This window comes from Hyalella azteca, unplaced genomic scaffold (assembly GCF_000764305.2).
Source record: "Hyalella azteca isolate HAZT.00-mixed unplaced genomic scaffold, Hazt_2.0.2 contig5888, whole genome shotgun sequence".
NCBI classification, from domain to species: Eukaryota; Metazoa; Arthropoda; class Malacostraca; order Amphipoda; family Hyalellidae; genus Hyalella; species Hyalella azteca.
Window position 1 is genome coordinate 54,824 of NW_025936066.1, and position 17,542 is coordinate 72,365.

The 17,542-nt window shown below is 38.9% G+C and overlaps 1 protein-coding gene across 3 annotated transcripts in view; it reads left to right on the forward strand.

The window, feature by feature from the left end:
* Window positions 1-17,542, forward strand: part of LOC108678029 (optomotor-blind protein) — a 72,428-nt gene that overhangs the window by 33,379 nt on the left and 21,507 nt on the right. For 2 of the 3 annotated variants that reach the window (XM_018166361.2, XM_018166362.2), the window contains exon 4: window positions 2,619-2,636. The exons of the other annotated variant lie outside the window; for it this stretch is intronic. In XM_018166361.2, the coding sequence (XP_018021850.1) occupies window positions 2,619-2,636 (18 nt within the window). The remainder of the gene's footprint in view (window positions 1-2,618; window positions 2,637-17,542) is intronic. 3 annotated transcript variants of the gene reach the window in all.

Here is a 17,542-nt window from a genome sequence, read left to right on the forward strand (position 1 = left end):
CCAGGTGCAGCGAAGGTGGAAGAACTTCTTCTGGGATGAAGGTGAATGAGATGGATTGGTGGTGGAAGATCTTGGGAGGATATAGGAGTAGATAAGACTATTATGTGCTACTGATGAATATGGATAGGTTATCGTGTGCATAAATAAATTCGTAGAAAATTCTTGGCGAATGATCATATCGTTGCTTTGCCTCAGCTCACAAGATTTACAGAAAGAGACTCGTCATCCAGATTTGGCGTAGCGATATCGAAACTATAGTGAACCACGGCGTAGCCCGAACATTAATGTGGAAAGAATTATGTATCCGAAATTAGTTAAGGTGTTGTCTCAAGTGCAGTAAAATTTAGTAGAAACAAAACTCACGCGCAGTTTCATAATTTTAAGCAATTGAATTAAATCTAAAGATGAAATGTTGCAAAATCGCGCTGCTGATGCTCTCTAGTTTCCATTCTGACCGTGAGAAACTCTGTGCTGTACCTAACCAGAGTTTAGAATACATGTACACTGGACAGTTCTTCCCGCGCTTATGAAGTCAAGCAGCGATGCTTGAAATCCCTGGGATTTGCAGAAAAGATTAGTAAACACTTCATTGGTCACCATAATGACAGTGTTCATACAGAAGCAGATTTACAGACTTACTAATACGACTTATTTCTGCGTTTGGTCCCTATACCGCTTGGCTTTTGCACTTGTTGTTTCGATGAGTAAAGACGGAAATGACTTCTCGGAAGAGTATAGTTAGAGCGAAGATCATTATTGATGGTTGCTTCTAGGCTCTCGATATTACGAAATTTGCATTTTAAACAGGAAATATAATAATTAGTTAAAAAAGCTTTTCAGACCTGCGTTTTCTGCATAAAGTGTTAATTATTATTATCTCTCTCGGGAAAGAGATGAATTCCACATTGACTAGATTTGTTAAAATATTTATTGATCAATCTCCGTTTATCACGTGTTGCAATAATGACGCTATGTAAAACTTTCAAAACTAAAGTCCTCTCTTACTGAATATCCTCGTGATTATTAAATTGTGTTGTATTTAGTTGTCATTAGTCAAGAATTATATAATTATAGATGTTCTCAGTTGTTTAACAAGTACGTTATGAATTAAAAAATATTAAATAACGTTTGCTTTATTTTTCTGCTCACTCCTGCAATTGTTGTACAGAAATTGCTTCGATCAGCGTACATCTTATTGAAATATTATACGAATGATTTAGGAATTTTCCATTAAGATTCTTCAATAAGTTAATCGCATAAATCTAAAAAATATTATCTTAATTAATATAGATTATCACTGCACCTGAATACAGAAATGAATAAAAAGATTTGTCATTGTTAGAAAATGATGAGCGCAAAATGCTTGTAAAAATATAGATTCCAGAACATGATATGGCATGTCTTGATTGCGATGTATGTAAAATTCAATAATATTTGCACAATAATAATAATACATTGCTGTCTACTACTTGAATTTTCACACAAGAATGAATGTTATTTTCGGAGTTTTCAGCCCAATATCCACTTACCTCTATTCTTTCGCTGGCACATACTCCTAAATTCAGGCAATTCTATTCAGCGCCAGAATACCTCGCTGAGAGCTGTCGAGGTATACCGCTTATGTCGTCTAATTCTTCTCTCACGCACTGAAACCCTCGGACATTTCTATAGCCTAATTTTTTATTATTAGTAATTATGCTTTCATTGGCATTTACCCCATTGTCAGCGGATCTCGGCAGGCCTAGCCTGCCTTTATTCGTGGCTGAGGCAAGATGGCATAAAATTGGCTCTTGTTTGGGCTACTCATCTGTCGGGCCCCATAACACTGGCGCTGGGAAACTCAGGTTTCCCTTGTTTTTGTGGCCACCGTGTACTCGGGTTCTAGGCGAAATTCGGAATTAGGTGAATTTTATTACCAATGTTCGTATTCACTACTTACCGTAATACTGTTACCGAAATTGAACACGAAATTTATACACTATACAGTCACCTAAATTGTACACTAAATGTATGCACTATACAGTCACCGAAATTATTAATGTAATCGGCAAATTTGTGCTTTGTCGACTAGCGTTATTGAAGTTCTTATTTATTTTGCTAATGAGATTAAGTTCTCCGCAACAGATATTGTCGAAGTGGATTTTTAATGACTCAAATGAAGTAAAATCTTAATGATACAGATTTGTTGAATTTGCAGCAGCTTGATGATAGTGTTAACTACATACATTTTTGACAACTTTAGAAAATAACTTCGTGGAAATTAAGATTTGTGTAATTAAATCATATTTTTATCCAGTGACGCTTTCTTAAAAGTCACTTTCAAAAGTCACGCGATCAGTCACTTTTCGGATTAAAAACCTCAACTTCTTTTAAGGCATAACCTCATCAATGTTCAATTTACTAACATATTTCACGAATTTTCTTAACCTTTTCTTTTTCAATATCTCCCTGTGATAAAACACAGCAGCTTTAAATTGTTTAATTACTCTTAATTATTCTTTTTAACATCGATAAGATTCTGGCAATATTCTGGTAAATTATAATTAAAATAAAGAGTTGGCCAGAACTGTTAACTAAAACTTTTTGCTGTTGTTAAAGCTGCTCTTTTTTGTCAACAGGGCGGACCAGACTCTAAGGTAAGCATCGACCTCTGATCATGCATCCTCTACAACTACACCAGGTATACATGAATGATTCCTATTTATTTGATGTATTTCGTGTACTCGCGAAAAAACCTAGGGCCTATTTTTAAAACGTCTTTCTTATCCGTGAACCATCCGTGTGTAATTCTAATATTAATTTCAAGTTATAATTTGTCCCACTGACTTTAGAGAAAAATATTTTGGATTCCATTTCAATCTCAAATTCACAATTAAGAGAAAAGATTTTCAACCCTGGGGCCAACGAAAGCTCTTTTGGAAAGAGAGGGTCGGAGTGTTTGTTAGGCTAACACCATCAGGCACTCGGATCCCTTCCTTTGTTTCTTTTAAATTAGTTTACCGTGGAATGACATCCTTTCGGAGGTTGGTTTGCTCTCCACTTTGCTGCATCCAAGTCTAAGAAAGCACAAGTTTGTTGCTGTGACATCGTGCTTGATGATTGCATCGATAAAAATGCAATCCCACGCACGAGAACCAGAATCGTTTTTCCAACGTCGCCAGAACTATCATCCTGCAGCGCCGCTGTCGGCATTAGTTTGGATGAGACCATGGCGTTTCGTTCAACGTTCTAGGAAGTCATAGCAATGAAAGAGTCCCGTAGTCTCACGCTATTAGAAAAGTCCTAGGCATGGTGCTGAACGCCTTTCATTAGAGCATAACTCGCTAATTACTAGGCAGAACACGTCATGCATGTCCACGTTGCCCGCTGCCAGTCGCTCTTGGGATTTTAGAGTGTATCAAGTTTTGCGTTGGAGGACGATGTGCATGGCCTGTAGCCTGGCGGTCACAAGCCTTGTGTCGCCGTCACAAGAATTGCTGTTCCATGCCATTTTTGAGCCAAAATCTACAAGGCGACGCACACGAATTCTTCGACTCGAACACCCGTCGACGTCGTGTAGACTTCGAGCGGCGCGCCTTTGAAATCACGAACAAAAGAACTTTTCTTTGACGCATTGGCAGACATTTTCTTTTCGGCATTCCAATTGATGAAATCCGTCGAAATGGAAGGTCCCTCGCGTTTCGAGATTTGTAAGCGTGAGCCTCTCCTGTGCTCAGCGTAAATGTTTGATGTTTACTTAGGTGATAGAATATTTTATTGCAACGTTCGATCTATTCAATATTTCAAGCAAATCTGCCACTTTGCCGCTATCATGGACTTAACAGTTACAGTTTGGATTCAAAATTCATGTGTATTTCATTCTTTTGTATATAATTGTTCCAGATTATTCATATGACTGATGACAAAGGTGGGAAAGTAACGAATAGAAGAATGTCAAATGAGCGACTTAATGCCATGAGCAGCTAAACTTTATTTCACTGATCCCTGAAAAGTTTGACGTTTGAAGTCTTACAAATGACTAAATTTACCACTAAATAATGTAAGAATATTAAAGACTGTAAAATAGAAAGAAAAAATGTATTCCAGAAAATATATGTGCATCATAAGTGAGAAGTACTATTCGTACGATACTCTCTGCTGTGAGTAAATATGCCTCCTGATCCGTATAGAACAAAAGTTTTTTGGACTTACTTGTACCCGTTTTTCTCTCTCAAAAAAATGCTGTACAAATGTAGCCACATAAGGTCACGGAGAAGCAGGGGCAACACCCTCCAGGAGTTCAGTCACAAATATAATCTGGCAGCGCGCATGTTCGGCTGCAATAAGTCAGGCGACAAATTTGAGCTCAGTTTCTATATCGCGATCTTGGCACGACCGTTGCCGCTGCTTGTATACACGCATGCGCGCATTCAAATGCGTTCATGCTCAGAGCGTTTGTTTTAGTGTTCCTAAAGACCCGCGCTTAGTTCTCGAGCAAAACCAACACCTCGTACATCATTCATGGGTTCAGAGACAAGTAAATTGGTCTTGCCTTCACGCAAGTGACAATCTGTAAGATTGTACCCGCGAAAACAGCCGTCTCTAATAAGAGGGCAGTTGTCCGACTTATTGATTGCATTTGTCGTGCGCAAGGCTCGACTTATTCTTGTTTCAGAAGCTTCATTGAATTCGTGAATATGAGCAGCGGAACGTTATGGCGAAGATTGACGCTCAAATGAATGCCTATAGCGACGAATGATATCCTCGACTAAAGCAGCACTCATCATCCAGAAAACTGCTCGATAATTTACTTGTGAGTGCGAGACAAGTTAGCGTGGCCGCAGCCTTCGCCCTGACACTCCGCCATGGGGGTTAGTCACGCGACCGCCCCACACCATTTTCCTTTGAAATATTCAACGGCTTTTAACAAACCTCAGTCGTCCGCTAGGAATGCACTGAAACAAAGCTATATCGCTGGCCCGCTTTCGCTTGAGCTTATCGGGATTGCTTTTAGACGCCCAATTGAGTTTCTTATCTGGGAGATTTCAATTTTGTACGCACCACAGAAATGAGCGCCGACGTTTTTTTCCTCTCATTTCGGGTCGTAACTTTGAATTAGGCGCAGTAGGAAGGCTCCTCAAACTCAGTCGTCCCTCATCAATATTCCCCGTGATTAGCAAGCAGCCGATAGTGCGTTCGTTCTGCCAGAAAATTGATCCATCTTGTCTTTCAACTAAACGAACCCGTGGTTTAAAATCACGATATAACACCATGTAGTTGCTTCAAAACCTCTTGGTTACCAATGAACATGTTGATTCAAGTTTACTGCGAAACATAATTATGAAACTTATCCAAAACCAAATCATATGCCTGCCCGCCTAAGCTCTGTGGATGCCCGCAAAAATACCTTAGAGGCAACAGCAAACGAGTTAAATTATAGAACAACATGCAAACCAACCGCAAGAAATCCACCCACGGGTTTTTTACGTGTCCAGGCATTCAAGATGAGGCTGGATGATATTCTCTCCAGTTGATGGGTTAATAAATAAGCCGTTTGATGGACATGTTGATGAGGTAGATGGACGTTGAATTGATGTAGGAAGGAAAACTAACTAAGACCCAACTTGATGTCTCCATTGAATTTTCTTCTCATTTTTGTTCACATTAGTAAAACATTGGAGGGTTCATTTGAGAGCATTCAATCAGACCAATTACTTCATCTTATAACACTAATTGCTTCAACATTTATCGTTAAAAAATTTTGAAATTAACTGGGCCACAAATTATATATAATTACAATTTTTGTTTCAATAAATTGAGATTTTTCTGCTATATGCACGTGCAATTAGTACAGAACCTTTTCAGTTATTATATAATTTAAAATGCCTTGGAAAATCCTAATTTGGTCGACACATAGTGTCGGCCATGAATCCTATCATATTGTAAAATTTATTTAAAGTAATTATATTTCTTATTATTATTTCTTTAATTACTGTGTGTGCTACCATTAATTAAATAATGTCACAATACAAATAACAGTTAGAATATTTCATTTCACCAGTATTCGCAAGCCGGAACATAATGCTAAGCTGGATCATATTTACACAATTACCATTGAAGTGAGTAAATGTGCCGGCCACTATAATAACCACTTCAATTAATATTCGAACCCAATCGTTGCTATAACGCTACTATGAGACAGAGTCTAGTTATCGGGATATCTACGAGTATTTTTTTTATATCTTTCAAATTTATGTATACTACTATATGTACCTGTCTTATCTATAATTATCATCTAAATATCTACCAACTGCATGAATTCATATCATCTACAGTATATGTCTACTGCGTATATGTATTCAAATCATTTATATATTTACCTCTCAAGGGTATCCTCATCTATCTTTGCCAACTCCATACCCGTCAACGTGGCATATTCTTCCCAAACACCTCATACCTCTATTTCTACTCCGTTCATACCCGGGCATATTCTCAACTCATACCTCTATTTCTACTCTGTTCATACCTGATTCATTCTACCTCAATTTTCTACCCATCTCGCCATGTAGAACGCGTATATACAAACGCCCGCGGCAATTCCGTTGACGCGAGAGCCTAACGACTTTTTGACGGTTTGATGAGCGACTCATGAGCAGTGATCAATTCTGATAAATAAGACCAGGAGCTGATGATCACTTCTGATAAATAACTAAAATAAGACAAGGAGCTGATGATCACTTCTGATAAATAGAACAAGGAGCTGATGATCAGGACGTGCTCATCAGCAGTGATCAGTCGCGTTGGCAGTGGCTAATCATGGAATTAAAATCAAGATGACGATAAACCTTTAGATTGTTCTGTCCGCTGCATCAATGTAAACAGTTATTACTAAACCATATGGCCGACTTACCTCCGGCCTTCAATTGGCCACCAAAAATCCAGCGATAATTTACATTCTGGTTGAGGACTTTTTATCCGCGTGTATCACTCTTGATCAATGATGTGAGCGGCTGCTTGTCCGTACCCCGATGCTTATCCTTATAAATTGGACTATTTATACCATCATCCCAGACGTTCTGAGCCAATTAAGGGAAACCGGTCGTTAACTTTCGACCTTGGAATACGCGCTACGTTAAATAAAAAAATTATACGAGAGAAAAATTTGCTCTGAGAACATTGATATTTTGATGAATCTCTTTTTAAATATCACAACTTGTTGAAATGCGATTTGGATAGAAGTTACAAAAGAAAAGTCACCACGAATACCAATTTTACCCTCGTTTGAAGAAATTTATTTGACATTTGATTAGCCGGCAATAACGGTAATCCCCTGAGATATATAATTAAGTTTAAACTAAACGTGATCTGATAACGATAAATCTTATTGTGATTTTTTTGTTTGCACCTTGGGAAATATTTCTCGTTAGACGTAATACACTGACAGGGTTTATGTTGATTGTAAAATTTAAAATTAATGGTTATAAATTTTCATTGTTTTCGGGTAAAAAATTAATAACTTTGAAAGGATAATAAGCTATGATCTTGACTGACTTCTCAATTAAGATAAAATAATACCTAACGATGATTGGATGAATCTGTAAATCAAAATAATGAAATTTGTCATGGAAATTTATTTATATAATATATATATTTTTTAAGTTTCATATAGTGAGTTACTGTTTTTTTGGGATCGGACTAAACATTTTTTCGAGTCAAACAAAGAAATATGTTCACTTGTTTCTCTCAAAGGGAATAAGTACATAAGACTACTTAATTCAGCCTTATAATAATTATTACATATTAACTAAGCTCAGATATATTGTAGCGACTTCTTGCATGCCTATATAAGCTATGAAGCGGCATTTAATTGAGCTGTGCAGCTTCCTGCAGCTTCCACTTAACCTGTGCATGAAAATAAAAATTGGAAACAATTACTGTAAAGAAAAAAAATGGGGACGTGGGTATCAAAGTACACTGAAATGTCATAGAAGGTTCAGGCTAGCCTTAGCCTAGCTATAGCAGTAGTTAGAGCTGCAGCCTTAGCCGCACCCATATGGGCACCGGCAGCCATGTCTATATACTTACCCGCAAATGAAGCCCGCAAATTTCACAGCAGACGTTGAATTTCTCACGCGCAGGTTTTTGTATCCACAATCCTGGCCGCTCTAGAGCTGCCGTTCAGTCTAAGATTTATTCAATCATTGATGAAACACCGGAAAAGAGTAAATTAAAAACCCTGTATAAATTCTTATTTTTAAAAGACGGTACGAGGATGCTTTCTTTGGAGTCACCTGATGAACTGCTGAAATTTTTTGAATAGAGTATTCAAAAAGTGGCATGGAAGATTTCGGTTCAAATCGAAATTTTAATTTTGTAACTGCTAGTTATCCCATGAAAATAAAGGATTATGTACAATGGAAGTGTTATTAATAGCTAATAACCGTTACACATTTGATTACTGCCGAAAAAATATGAATTTTTCGTTTACAACTTGGGATTCAAAGTTCACTAACGTGCATATACGTTGAACACGAACAATTACCCGGTGATAAATTTATACGAAGATTCGCTTATGTACTTGGCAATTATTGTTTTAAAATACATACTAAGTTTACTTAATGGATTTACGCATCCACAATTAATTTTGATCGAGACTCCGGGTCCGTAGCACGGCTCGGAGTCCTGTGTAGCAGGACTGCCTGGTGTTGCCCAATAGATAAGCGCCCGCCAGGGGGTCTGGGTTGTTGGTTTAACAGCCAGCGGGGCGCTGTCGTGGGAGGGTACAATCCTGACTGCCAGGGTGGGTAACATGCCCAAGTGTGTGGGGGGTGGCAATATAACCTTTGGGTTGAACCCTTCAAGTTATTGAAATTATTTACGCTGAGTAATAACATTAACCTAAGGATCTATCATTAATATATAAGGATCTATCACTATACGTATTAGGATCGATCATTAACCTGTAGATCTATGCAATGACCTACGCTGATTTAACACTGATTAATTGATCAATTACATTAAACAAAGGATATATCATTAAGAGATGGATGCTAACAAGTTCGTATATGAGGATCCCTTATCTGTAAAATAATGAAGTTGCATGACGTCCAGAGGTTAGACATTTTTAATGTAAGAGAGAATATATTTTAAACGATTAAAATAATTTTTTTCCTTCTTGAAAACTTTTAGTAATATCGAAGTTCAAATGAGTTTAATGCAGTATATTAGCCTAAAACTGTTGAATCATTGAGAAAACAAAAAAAAAAAACATTAAAAATGATTAATGACTTTCAGTATTGTTCTTACTTATAATTGTTTATTATTATTATGGGATTAACTAGTAATTAACTATTGTTTGAGCCCGGTGTCTCGTTAACAAGGATGATTTATTCGATGGAATTTAAGTTAGTTTTTAATGTGTTACACACGTTACAGTATAATACCTATCTGGGCTACCAAACGATTGGGGGTTTGAAACCCTGCAAAATTCCACTGCATGTACCACTGCATGATTTGTAGAACACATAACCGCCGAATTCAACGCGCGGAAATTTTTCTTGACAGTGACAAAGTATTAATTTATTACAGTGACTGCCAAGTACAATTCGAAACATTCTTCATTGCTTAAGGACAATTAATGGCCTCCTCTAAATGCTGATACCAGCATATTTCATGTCTTTAATAACGAGTAGGGAATTTTATTAGGGATGAATTTGGCTTGCCACCAGCCTCGAATTATTACACTCGTATAATCAGACAAATCCTACATTCAGTTTGAGTAGGCAATAAGGTTTTAAGGTACGCCACACATTTATCTGTGGTCCCTATGGTTCTTACGACTTGATGAAAAGAAAACAATCTCATGTGGATATTGACCCTCGATATATCATTGCTGCTTTAATCGCAATTGATGATGACGCATATAAAAGCGAATTACTCCGGCCCATGTTATAAGAATTATTCCGTTTACATCAATCCCGTCAAATACGGAAACACAAATTTACGTTGTATTAAACTTCACGGGGCCGGCCCAAGTTTTTTTTAGCAAATTCAGCGTCAAGTTTTTTTTTGCAAATTCAGCGTCAAGTTGGGCCGGCGTAGCAGAGTCGGCGCGCAACTCAAAGGGATGCATCACACCAGGGGGCACCCACGAGGGGGCCGGCGGCGAGCTTTGCGCGGGTGTACGCGCCTATTGAGGAGGTGTGTACCGCAACACACCCGACACCACGCTCGACCGTTCCCTACTTTTCTCGACAGTCGGTGAAATCCCAGGAGAAAGAATAGAATTACTTGAATTTCTCAAAGGCGTACGATCAGGTCCCTGTATAAAGAATGGAATTAGTAAAATTTCTCGAAGTCGTAAGATCAGATCCCAGGAGAAAGAATAAAATTACTTGAATTTTTCGACACCATACGATCCAATCCCAGGAGAAAGAATAGAATTGCTCAAATTTCTTGACGGCGTACGATCAGATCCCGGTAGAAATAATGGAATTAGTAAAATTTATCGAAGTCGTAAGATCAGATCCCGGTAGAAATAATGGAATTAGTAAAATTTCTCGACGGCGTACGAAATCCCTGTCATATGAATATAATCACTAACATTTCTCGGCACCTGATGAGATCTCAGTTTATCAAATAGCTATAGGCAAATTCTCGAAATCCGACCAGAAAGGCTTAAGAACGATCGACGAGATCCGTGTTGAAGTTATAACATAGCACTGAAATTATAAGATGCAGAGACCCTTCCTCTTGCCTTAATTGAAAAAAATTATGGTTAAAAGTTGAATCGTGCCATCAAACTTTCTTTCTTCTTTTAGTCAACATATTATATTGTTCCTAAGTGAAATGTAACTGTGGAATCGCAAGTCGTCGTAACCATTTATACTACGATTCATATATGCAAGTATGACTTTTGATGAAATTATTCGAGTGAAATAGAATCAATAGCACATGGTTGGCAAGCCGTAACTTAATTATGTATGGTGTATCACTTGCCGTCAGAAATTTGCAAAATTTTTCAGTCTCTAGATTATAGATTTTTCAGTCATTTTTTTCTCGTTTGCAAGTTTGTGTTCTGTATAAATATTCTTTTGCAAAAGATTCGTCTGCTGGCTTCATTCGGTGACACTTGCAATGAATTAGATTACTTTACTTTTGTTGTAACTTAGTCTCAGTGCTCGAGAATCACAATTTCACCTATATAGGATTTGCTCTCAACCAAATTCTAGAGTTCATTGTAATCTCTGGCGCGTATCCCGGTCAAATCTCAAACATATAAGCTATCAGTCCAGCTGCTCTTAATTCAGACGTTTTTCCAGCGAATTAATATCCAACTTAATTTTTTATCTTACATAAGGAGGCCATTTCTAACGATGTATTCCTCAATAGAACCTGACCACACGGGCACGAAAATCCACCGTGTTTAGGGAGCCTTTAGGTTGGCGAGGCAGCGCTCAGTAGTCCCCTGTCCACACAGGAAGCTTGTAAGGGAGTTAAAGCTTTTCCGTATTTGGCTCGGGTCAATATTGTCCCTGGTGTATCGAGTGACATCAGACCACTGCCACTGCTCTTCTCAGCGGCCTGATAGGGCTCATAAAATTAGCCCCGCTCTGAAGGAGACTGTACGCTTTTCTGGTATAGATTTGGTCCGTTATTGTTGTTGATTTACGGACCTTCGTTCTAGGTTTGCTTCTCAGCGTCGCGTAAGATCAGGTAAGCCAAAAAAATCTTACTTAAAGGAGAATATTGTTCTGGAGAATTGAACGCTGCGATCAGTATCTAGTGTTCGAGTCGCTTATAACTTCAGTTTGAATTTCACGAAGATCTTAACACAAATTTCTGATCAATATAATGTTGAAAAACAATTATCAATCTTCAAAGTCTGACGAAAAAACAGTTAAAGGATTGTTATTCAGTTTCTCGCGCTCGTAATCACTTCGCATTTCTAGAATCGCCTCGGGAATTCTCCTCCCTCATTTTAAATGTTGGATTGCATGCATTGTTATCATACATCTTCGCTGGTTTACGTGGCTTAATTAAATAACTTGTGACAAGGCGAGACCTGCTATCGAACTAAACGCCTCAACTCTACGTGTTAGGCGCCCATTACTTCAAACGTTACTGCCTCTGCTCACGTCTAGGACACAGGCTATAAGATAAAGGACACGTCCCATTAATTTCTGGCATGACGGTTGACTCTGATAATTTGAAGTTCGGGCTCGATTCTCTGGACTGACTGTGGGTGAATTTAGGAGGCAAGGCAGGATAACGCCAGGCGGCTGGTCTTGACTGTGACGATCTGGTAGTTGTCTAGAGATTGCGTGGCGCCTGCATGGGCTTGACTGGCGAATGAACTGGAACATGGGACTGCGAGACGTGGCGAGGCGGCTGGGCTTGAGTCGCGAAAGTTAGTCGAACCCTGCCTAGCTGGACATGACGAGACGGCAGGGCTTTCAGATCAAAACAGTTTGGTCCTGACTGAGAATTACCAGCCGCGAAGGCTTCCAGATCAAGAGAAACAAGACTCTCCTGGACATGGCGAGGTGGTAGGGCTTCCCGGTAAAGGATGTTTAGACCTGCCTGGGCATTGCGTGGTAGCAGGGCTTTAGATTGAGGAATTTAGAACTACGTGGATGCTGCCATGATCGAGGCTATAGTCTTGAATGACGGAACATGCACTGGGTTTTGACTGAAGCTCTTGAGGAGGCTGAAGTTGCCCCTAATTATGTTGTGAAAAATTGTAATTATGATTAGAGGCTTCTGATTGTTACTTGAGATTGATCATTGGGACTAGGCCAGATGAATACCATTTAAAAAATTCGACGTGAAGCGACTCGTTTCAATCAATTGAATTTTTTCCCTTTATGAAAGCACAGATTCTATTTTAGTAGTTGCGGCGGATCGAACAGATGTCTTGATCGTCCAATCTGCATTTTTTCTTAAAGCCAAAGAATTTTTACCCCACGTAACATAACCACCACGGCCAGCGTCATCCGTTAAGTAGCATGATCGTGAGAGAGGCTGCGGCCTTTTCCTCTTCAAACATGCGCGAGATTGCTGGGCTCTCGATCGACCGACCTTCCGTTTACTGACTTCAAGTGTCGACATCTGCATCCTCAGCTGCCTTTGCTTTTATCATATCGAGTTACTTCTCGAGCGCTAAGCCCGAGAAGTGGCGAGGCAGACCTAATAGAATTATCTATTAAGCTTTAAATGGAGTAAAAATTGTGTACATCCACACTTGCCAGGATTATGATTTAGCTCGAAACTTGATCGATATTTCATGTATGTTCGCCTTATCAAATAGTTAGTTTCAGTCAATTATGGAAATTCTCGCACATTTTCTGTCATCTGTCTTTATGTCTCTTTGCTATCTTTATTATGAATCTTTATAGTTTAATTAACCAGTTTCTTACTAGCCCTTCGTGGGTACGATTTTTGCTAGTCAATTGTCGGGTGAAACTTGTTAGTTGAATGCAAAAACATACTGATTCGAATATAAAATATACTTCAATAGACTCATGCACTGGCGTGTTTCGGCCAAAATTTCCTCATAGGTTGTTTATGCACTGCGACATTAGCGGCTGTTAACCCTGGACGTCGATTAGCTGCGTTACGTTTGTCTGTTCAGGTTTAGCGCGTCGACGGTAAACACGCGAGCACGTGGGGAGACTCTCAAGTGGACAGGATTTGGGCGGACGATAACGACGCGATTAGCATTTCTGGGAACATTTCCACGACCTCTCAATGACTCGGCAGGAACTGAGAACGAGCCACTCCAGATGCGCGATCGTTTCACCTCGACACTTTTTCATGGATTGATGGCCCGATGAAATTACCACCAAGAGTCATTACGCTCTGTACTATACAGAGTTAAATTCAATAGGCATATTAGGTATGGCCGACTATCGACTATTTGTGGTCACGTAATATCTGGCTTTATAGTTTCGTGATGACAACGTGAATAATATCCTCTGTATTGCAAGACTGTATTCATTCCGTTTCAAATCATTTATACAGTTGTGAGTGCGCTTGTTTGTTGTTGTGAGTGTGCGTGTCATAAAATTCAGAGCATAAGTCTTTATATACGCTCAAATAACATGCAGTCAAACATCGTTCCTGAAATAATATTTTCTGCTGTTAAACTTTTATATGAATGAATAAAGAATAATGATAACCGTCAATGGATTTCAACGACGAATTATGGCCGGGGAACATTTATTTGACTTCGAATGGCTCTAAAACATTTATTTTGATATATACGGTATGTTGAAGGTCTCAAACGCTGAGCTGATTCTAGATTTATTTGATTTTTTGTTCGCAATTTACAAGGAATCATTTGTCAACGTGCAAGCTGCAATGGAATGCATGGCGGATTTTTTTTAATTGAAAAGTTATTTGAATTTGTAACATTAATTGATTACCAACAGAATTATGATGTTTTTAAAAAAGTTATGACAGGGAAGGACTTAACGAAGAGTACAGAGTATAAAGGATAAAGCAGACCTCGCCTTCTCTATACGACGAGGTCGCTCAGACATCGCGCGCTTCAACCTGGCACCAATAAGCCATGCACGCCTCCACTGCCAATTTGAGACGCTTTGCCTATGCCTTAGTCGATGGTTAGAGTAAGTAATCACTGGCATTAAAGAGCAAAAGTGTCGCTTGTCGGCCATGTAGGCAGTGAACATGAATGGTCGATAGTGGAAAACCTACACACGAGTGTACTTGCACGCAGTTTTGTCACGAAACGTCTAGCCCAACGAGCGAGCTCATCGACCACTGATCTACAAAAGCTCTTTCTGGGTACACATGCAGAGGCGTTCGTCGGCCGTTTTATATTGCTCCAGGGTTTGTTAGGTGAACTGGCGTCGTCAATGCGAGACGCGTGTCTGACTGGAAAGATTGCTGGAAACATTTCAGATGATTGCGATTGCCGTAAAGCATGTCAAAATTGTGTACTCAAGATTTACACAGGATACTCGACTCTGTTTGGTTTCGTGACTACATGACGGTCTAGTCAGTTTGAAACTGATATTCACGCAATGAGGTCAACTATGTATGTTAAACGAAAATTTTATTCGTGCGACTTATGCTGCATTCGTTTTTCTTGCTAAATGTTATGATTCAAAATGCGAGTTCCGAACTGTTGCTTTCCTGTGCATGCCTATATATAGAGATGAATATCATTTAAGGGTATTTGGGATTCGAGTGCAAGGATTCTTGCGCTAGGCTAACTTTCATGATTTGTTCAAGCTTTTAAGTGAATGAGCAAAAACCTGAAATATTCGATACCATGGCTCAGGTTTTGTTCATGCAACATTGAAACTGTTCGGTCTTGTGACGCAGCGCCAGCAGCAGCAACAGAAAGAGTCTCCAAGACCTGTTTGCTGAAGACCCACGCAAGACAGTCGGAAAAATGTGCGGCGTCGCTCCTTAAAAATGGTCTTGAGTGGACATGAAGACGCCACTGAGTGGGAGTGTGGATGCGTGCCGTTTGCTTTGGGCGTGTGGCTTGCCTCCCTGGCGACACTTTTTATCTAAAGACCGAGTCTGCAATGCGACGCTATAAAAACTAATATTTCCGGCCGGTTTTGTGTAACTGCCTTCGATTGAATTCTGCTGTGCATTGGCATTAATGCTTTCAATTATTTGCGTAATATCATTGAATGTTGTAAGATTGGATTGCATAAAATTTTTCGGCATTATAGCAAGCACCGGAATGAAGAGTGTCTCTAAATAAGTTTCTCTGTAACACGGATGCACACTCAGTTTTGTCGATTAGAAATATTATCGAACTTTCCGTATTACCTGTTTTCATGGAGACGACTAGTTCTTTCGTTTCTTCAGTCGAGGTGGAGACTCCAGATATATATTCATGACAATATTTTATCAAATTTATCGAAAAATTAACATCAACCTGCTCCAAGAATCAAGGAATTGCATAGAATCTCCGCAAAACAATTTCGCAAGTACCGACAGATCGCCATGAACGTCTCCATTATTCCAATCCACAATATTTTCCATACGCCTTCTTCGTTAATAATAATGAGACGAGGACATTTTTTCTTAGAGCAACATGTTGCGCCGATAGTTAGTATAGGAACACACGTTCGAAGCACGCATCGGCCATTTTATCGTGCATGAGGTTAGCGATTGACGGATGAACTTGCGGCGCGTTTGGATGAGCGTTGATGTATGTAATTAGGCAGTCATTTGTCCACATTACCAGGAGGAGTTAGTGTGCACTTGAGGGTTAGCGAGAACCCCCGTGTGGGTCATTATGAGGTCGTGTTCTTACGCAAAGATATGATGACCTGAGACCAAAATTGCCCCCGCTATACATCATGCTCGTCTCGTTGCCTTTCATCAAATCTGAAATGTGGCTGGCTTCGAACAATCCCTGCTTTAGAAGTAAATGTTACGTTGATCGTAAATCCTTAGTTTCTCGTCTTCGATTGGTGAATAGGTCAAATACTCGATCGTAATTATAGGTATTGGTATCATTGAGTTTTTCAAATTTTTGCTTTTTCTTGAAGGACTGATTATTATAGCCAAACGTGCACCGTGTTATAGCTCTGTCATATCAGCGTTTGAGTTTCCAAAGTACGATCTCGCCAAAAAACTTATTATTCTAATGACATTTTTGCGAAGCATGAATGGAATTTTCTGGAAATATTTTCGATGAAAGGATTGTAATTTCTGTGATAATTAAAGAGTTGCTCATGCCTGGGGAGACTCCGACAAAAGCAATCGTACAGGAAACCATCACTCGTTCTGGCTTGCGAGGCTACACTCAGAGAAATTAATGATAATTTGTCCAAATATCGATGCACTTTTTGCTCTTTTATGGGTCATCCTGACCCAGTTTGGTTCATAAGAGTCATCTTGAAGAGTGCATATAGGTGCTACATCAGCTCCATGCTCTTGAAGGTAAGAAAGTGTGTCAATATTTAGACAATTTGATTCATTCATTTCTCTGGCTGCAAGCGGAGCTCCTAGCGTACCTATATTTCTGAATATCTTTGTTTCCGGTTGTTGTGGCTTAGAACTGGCATTGTTTTTCAATGACTGCACTTCAGGTGCCGAGAACATCAATTTGCTCAGCAATTGGCACTTCACGAAAACAATTGAACAGTGGCCGGATGTCAGAATTTTGTTGCGTTCTTTGCAGTGTTTATCGTTCATTATTATATTACATGTCAGATTGAGCATTTTATAGTGGCATCTATTTCAGGAAATTTTTGTCATTTATGTTCAAAATTTCGATGGTGGAACAAAAATTCAATGTTATACAGATTACGAAATTTAGAAAATTGCTAAATTCACCGGAATGTTTAGCATTTATTTTAAATTTTAATTCAAAATTTTTAATTTAATTTAGTTTAATTTAATTTTTAACAACGCCCCGATGAAGAGGTGTGGGACTTGAATGCCATTATAATAATTTTAAAACTTGATAACCTTTCGTAGATATCAAATAGCGTTTAACTTGAACAATTTTTTATTTTCGAATCTTTAAATCCTCAAGCAATTTAGAGCAACAATAGGGTCAATTAGA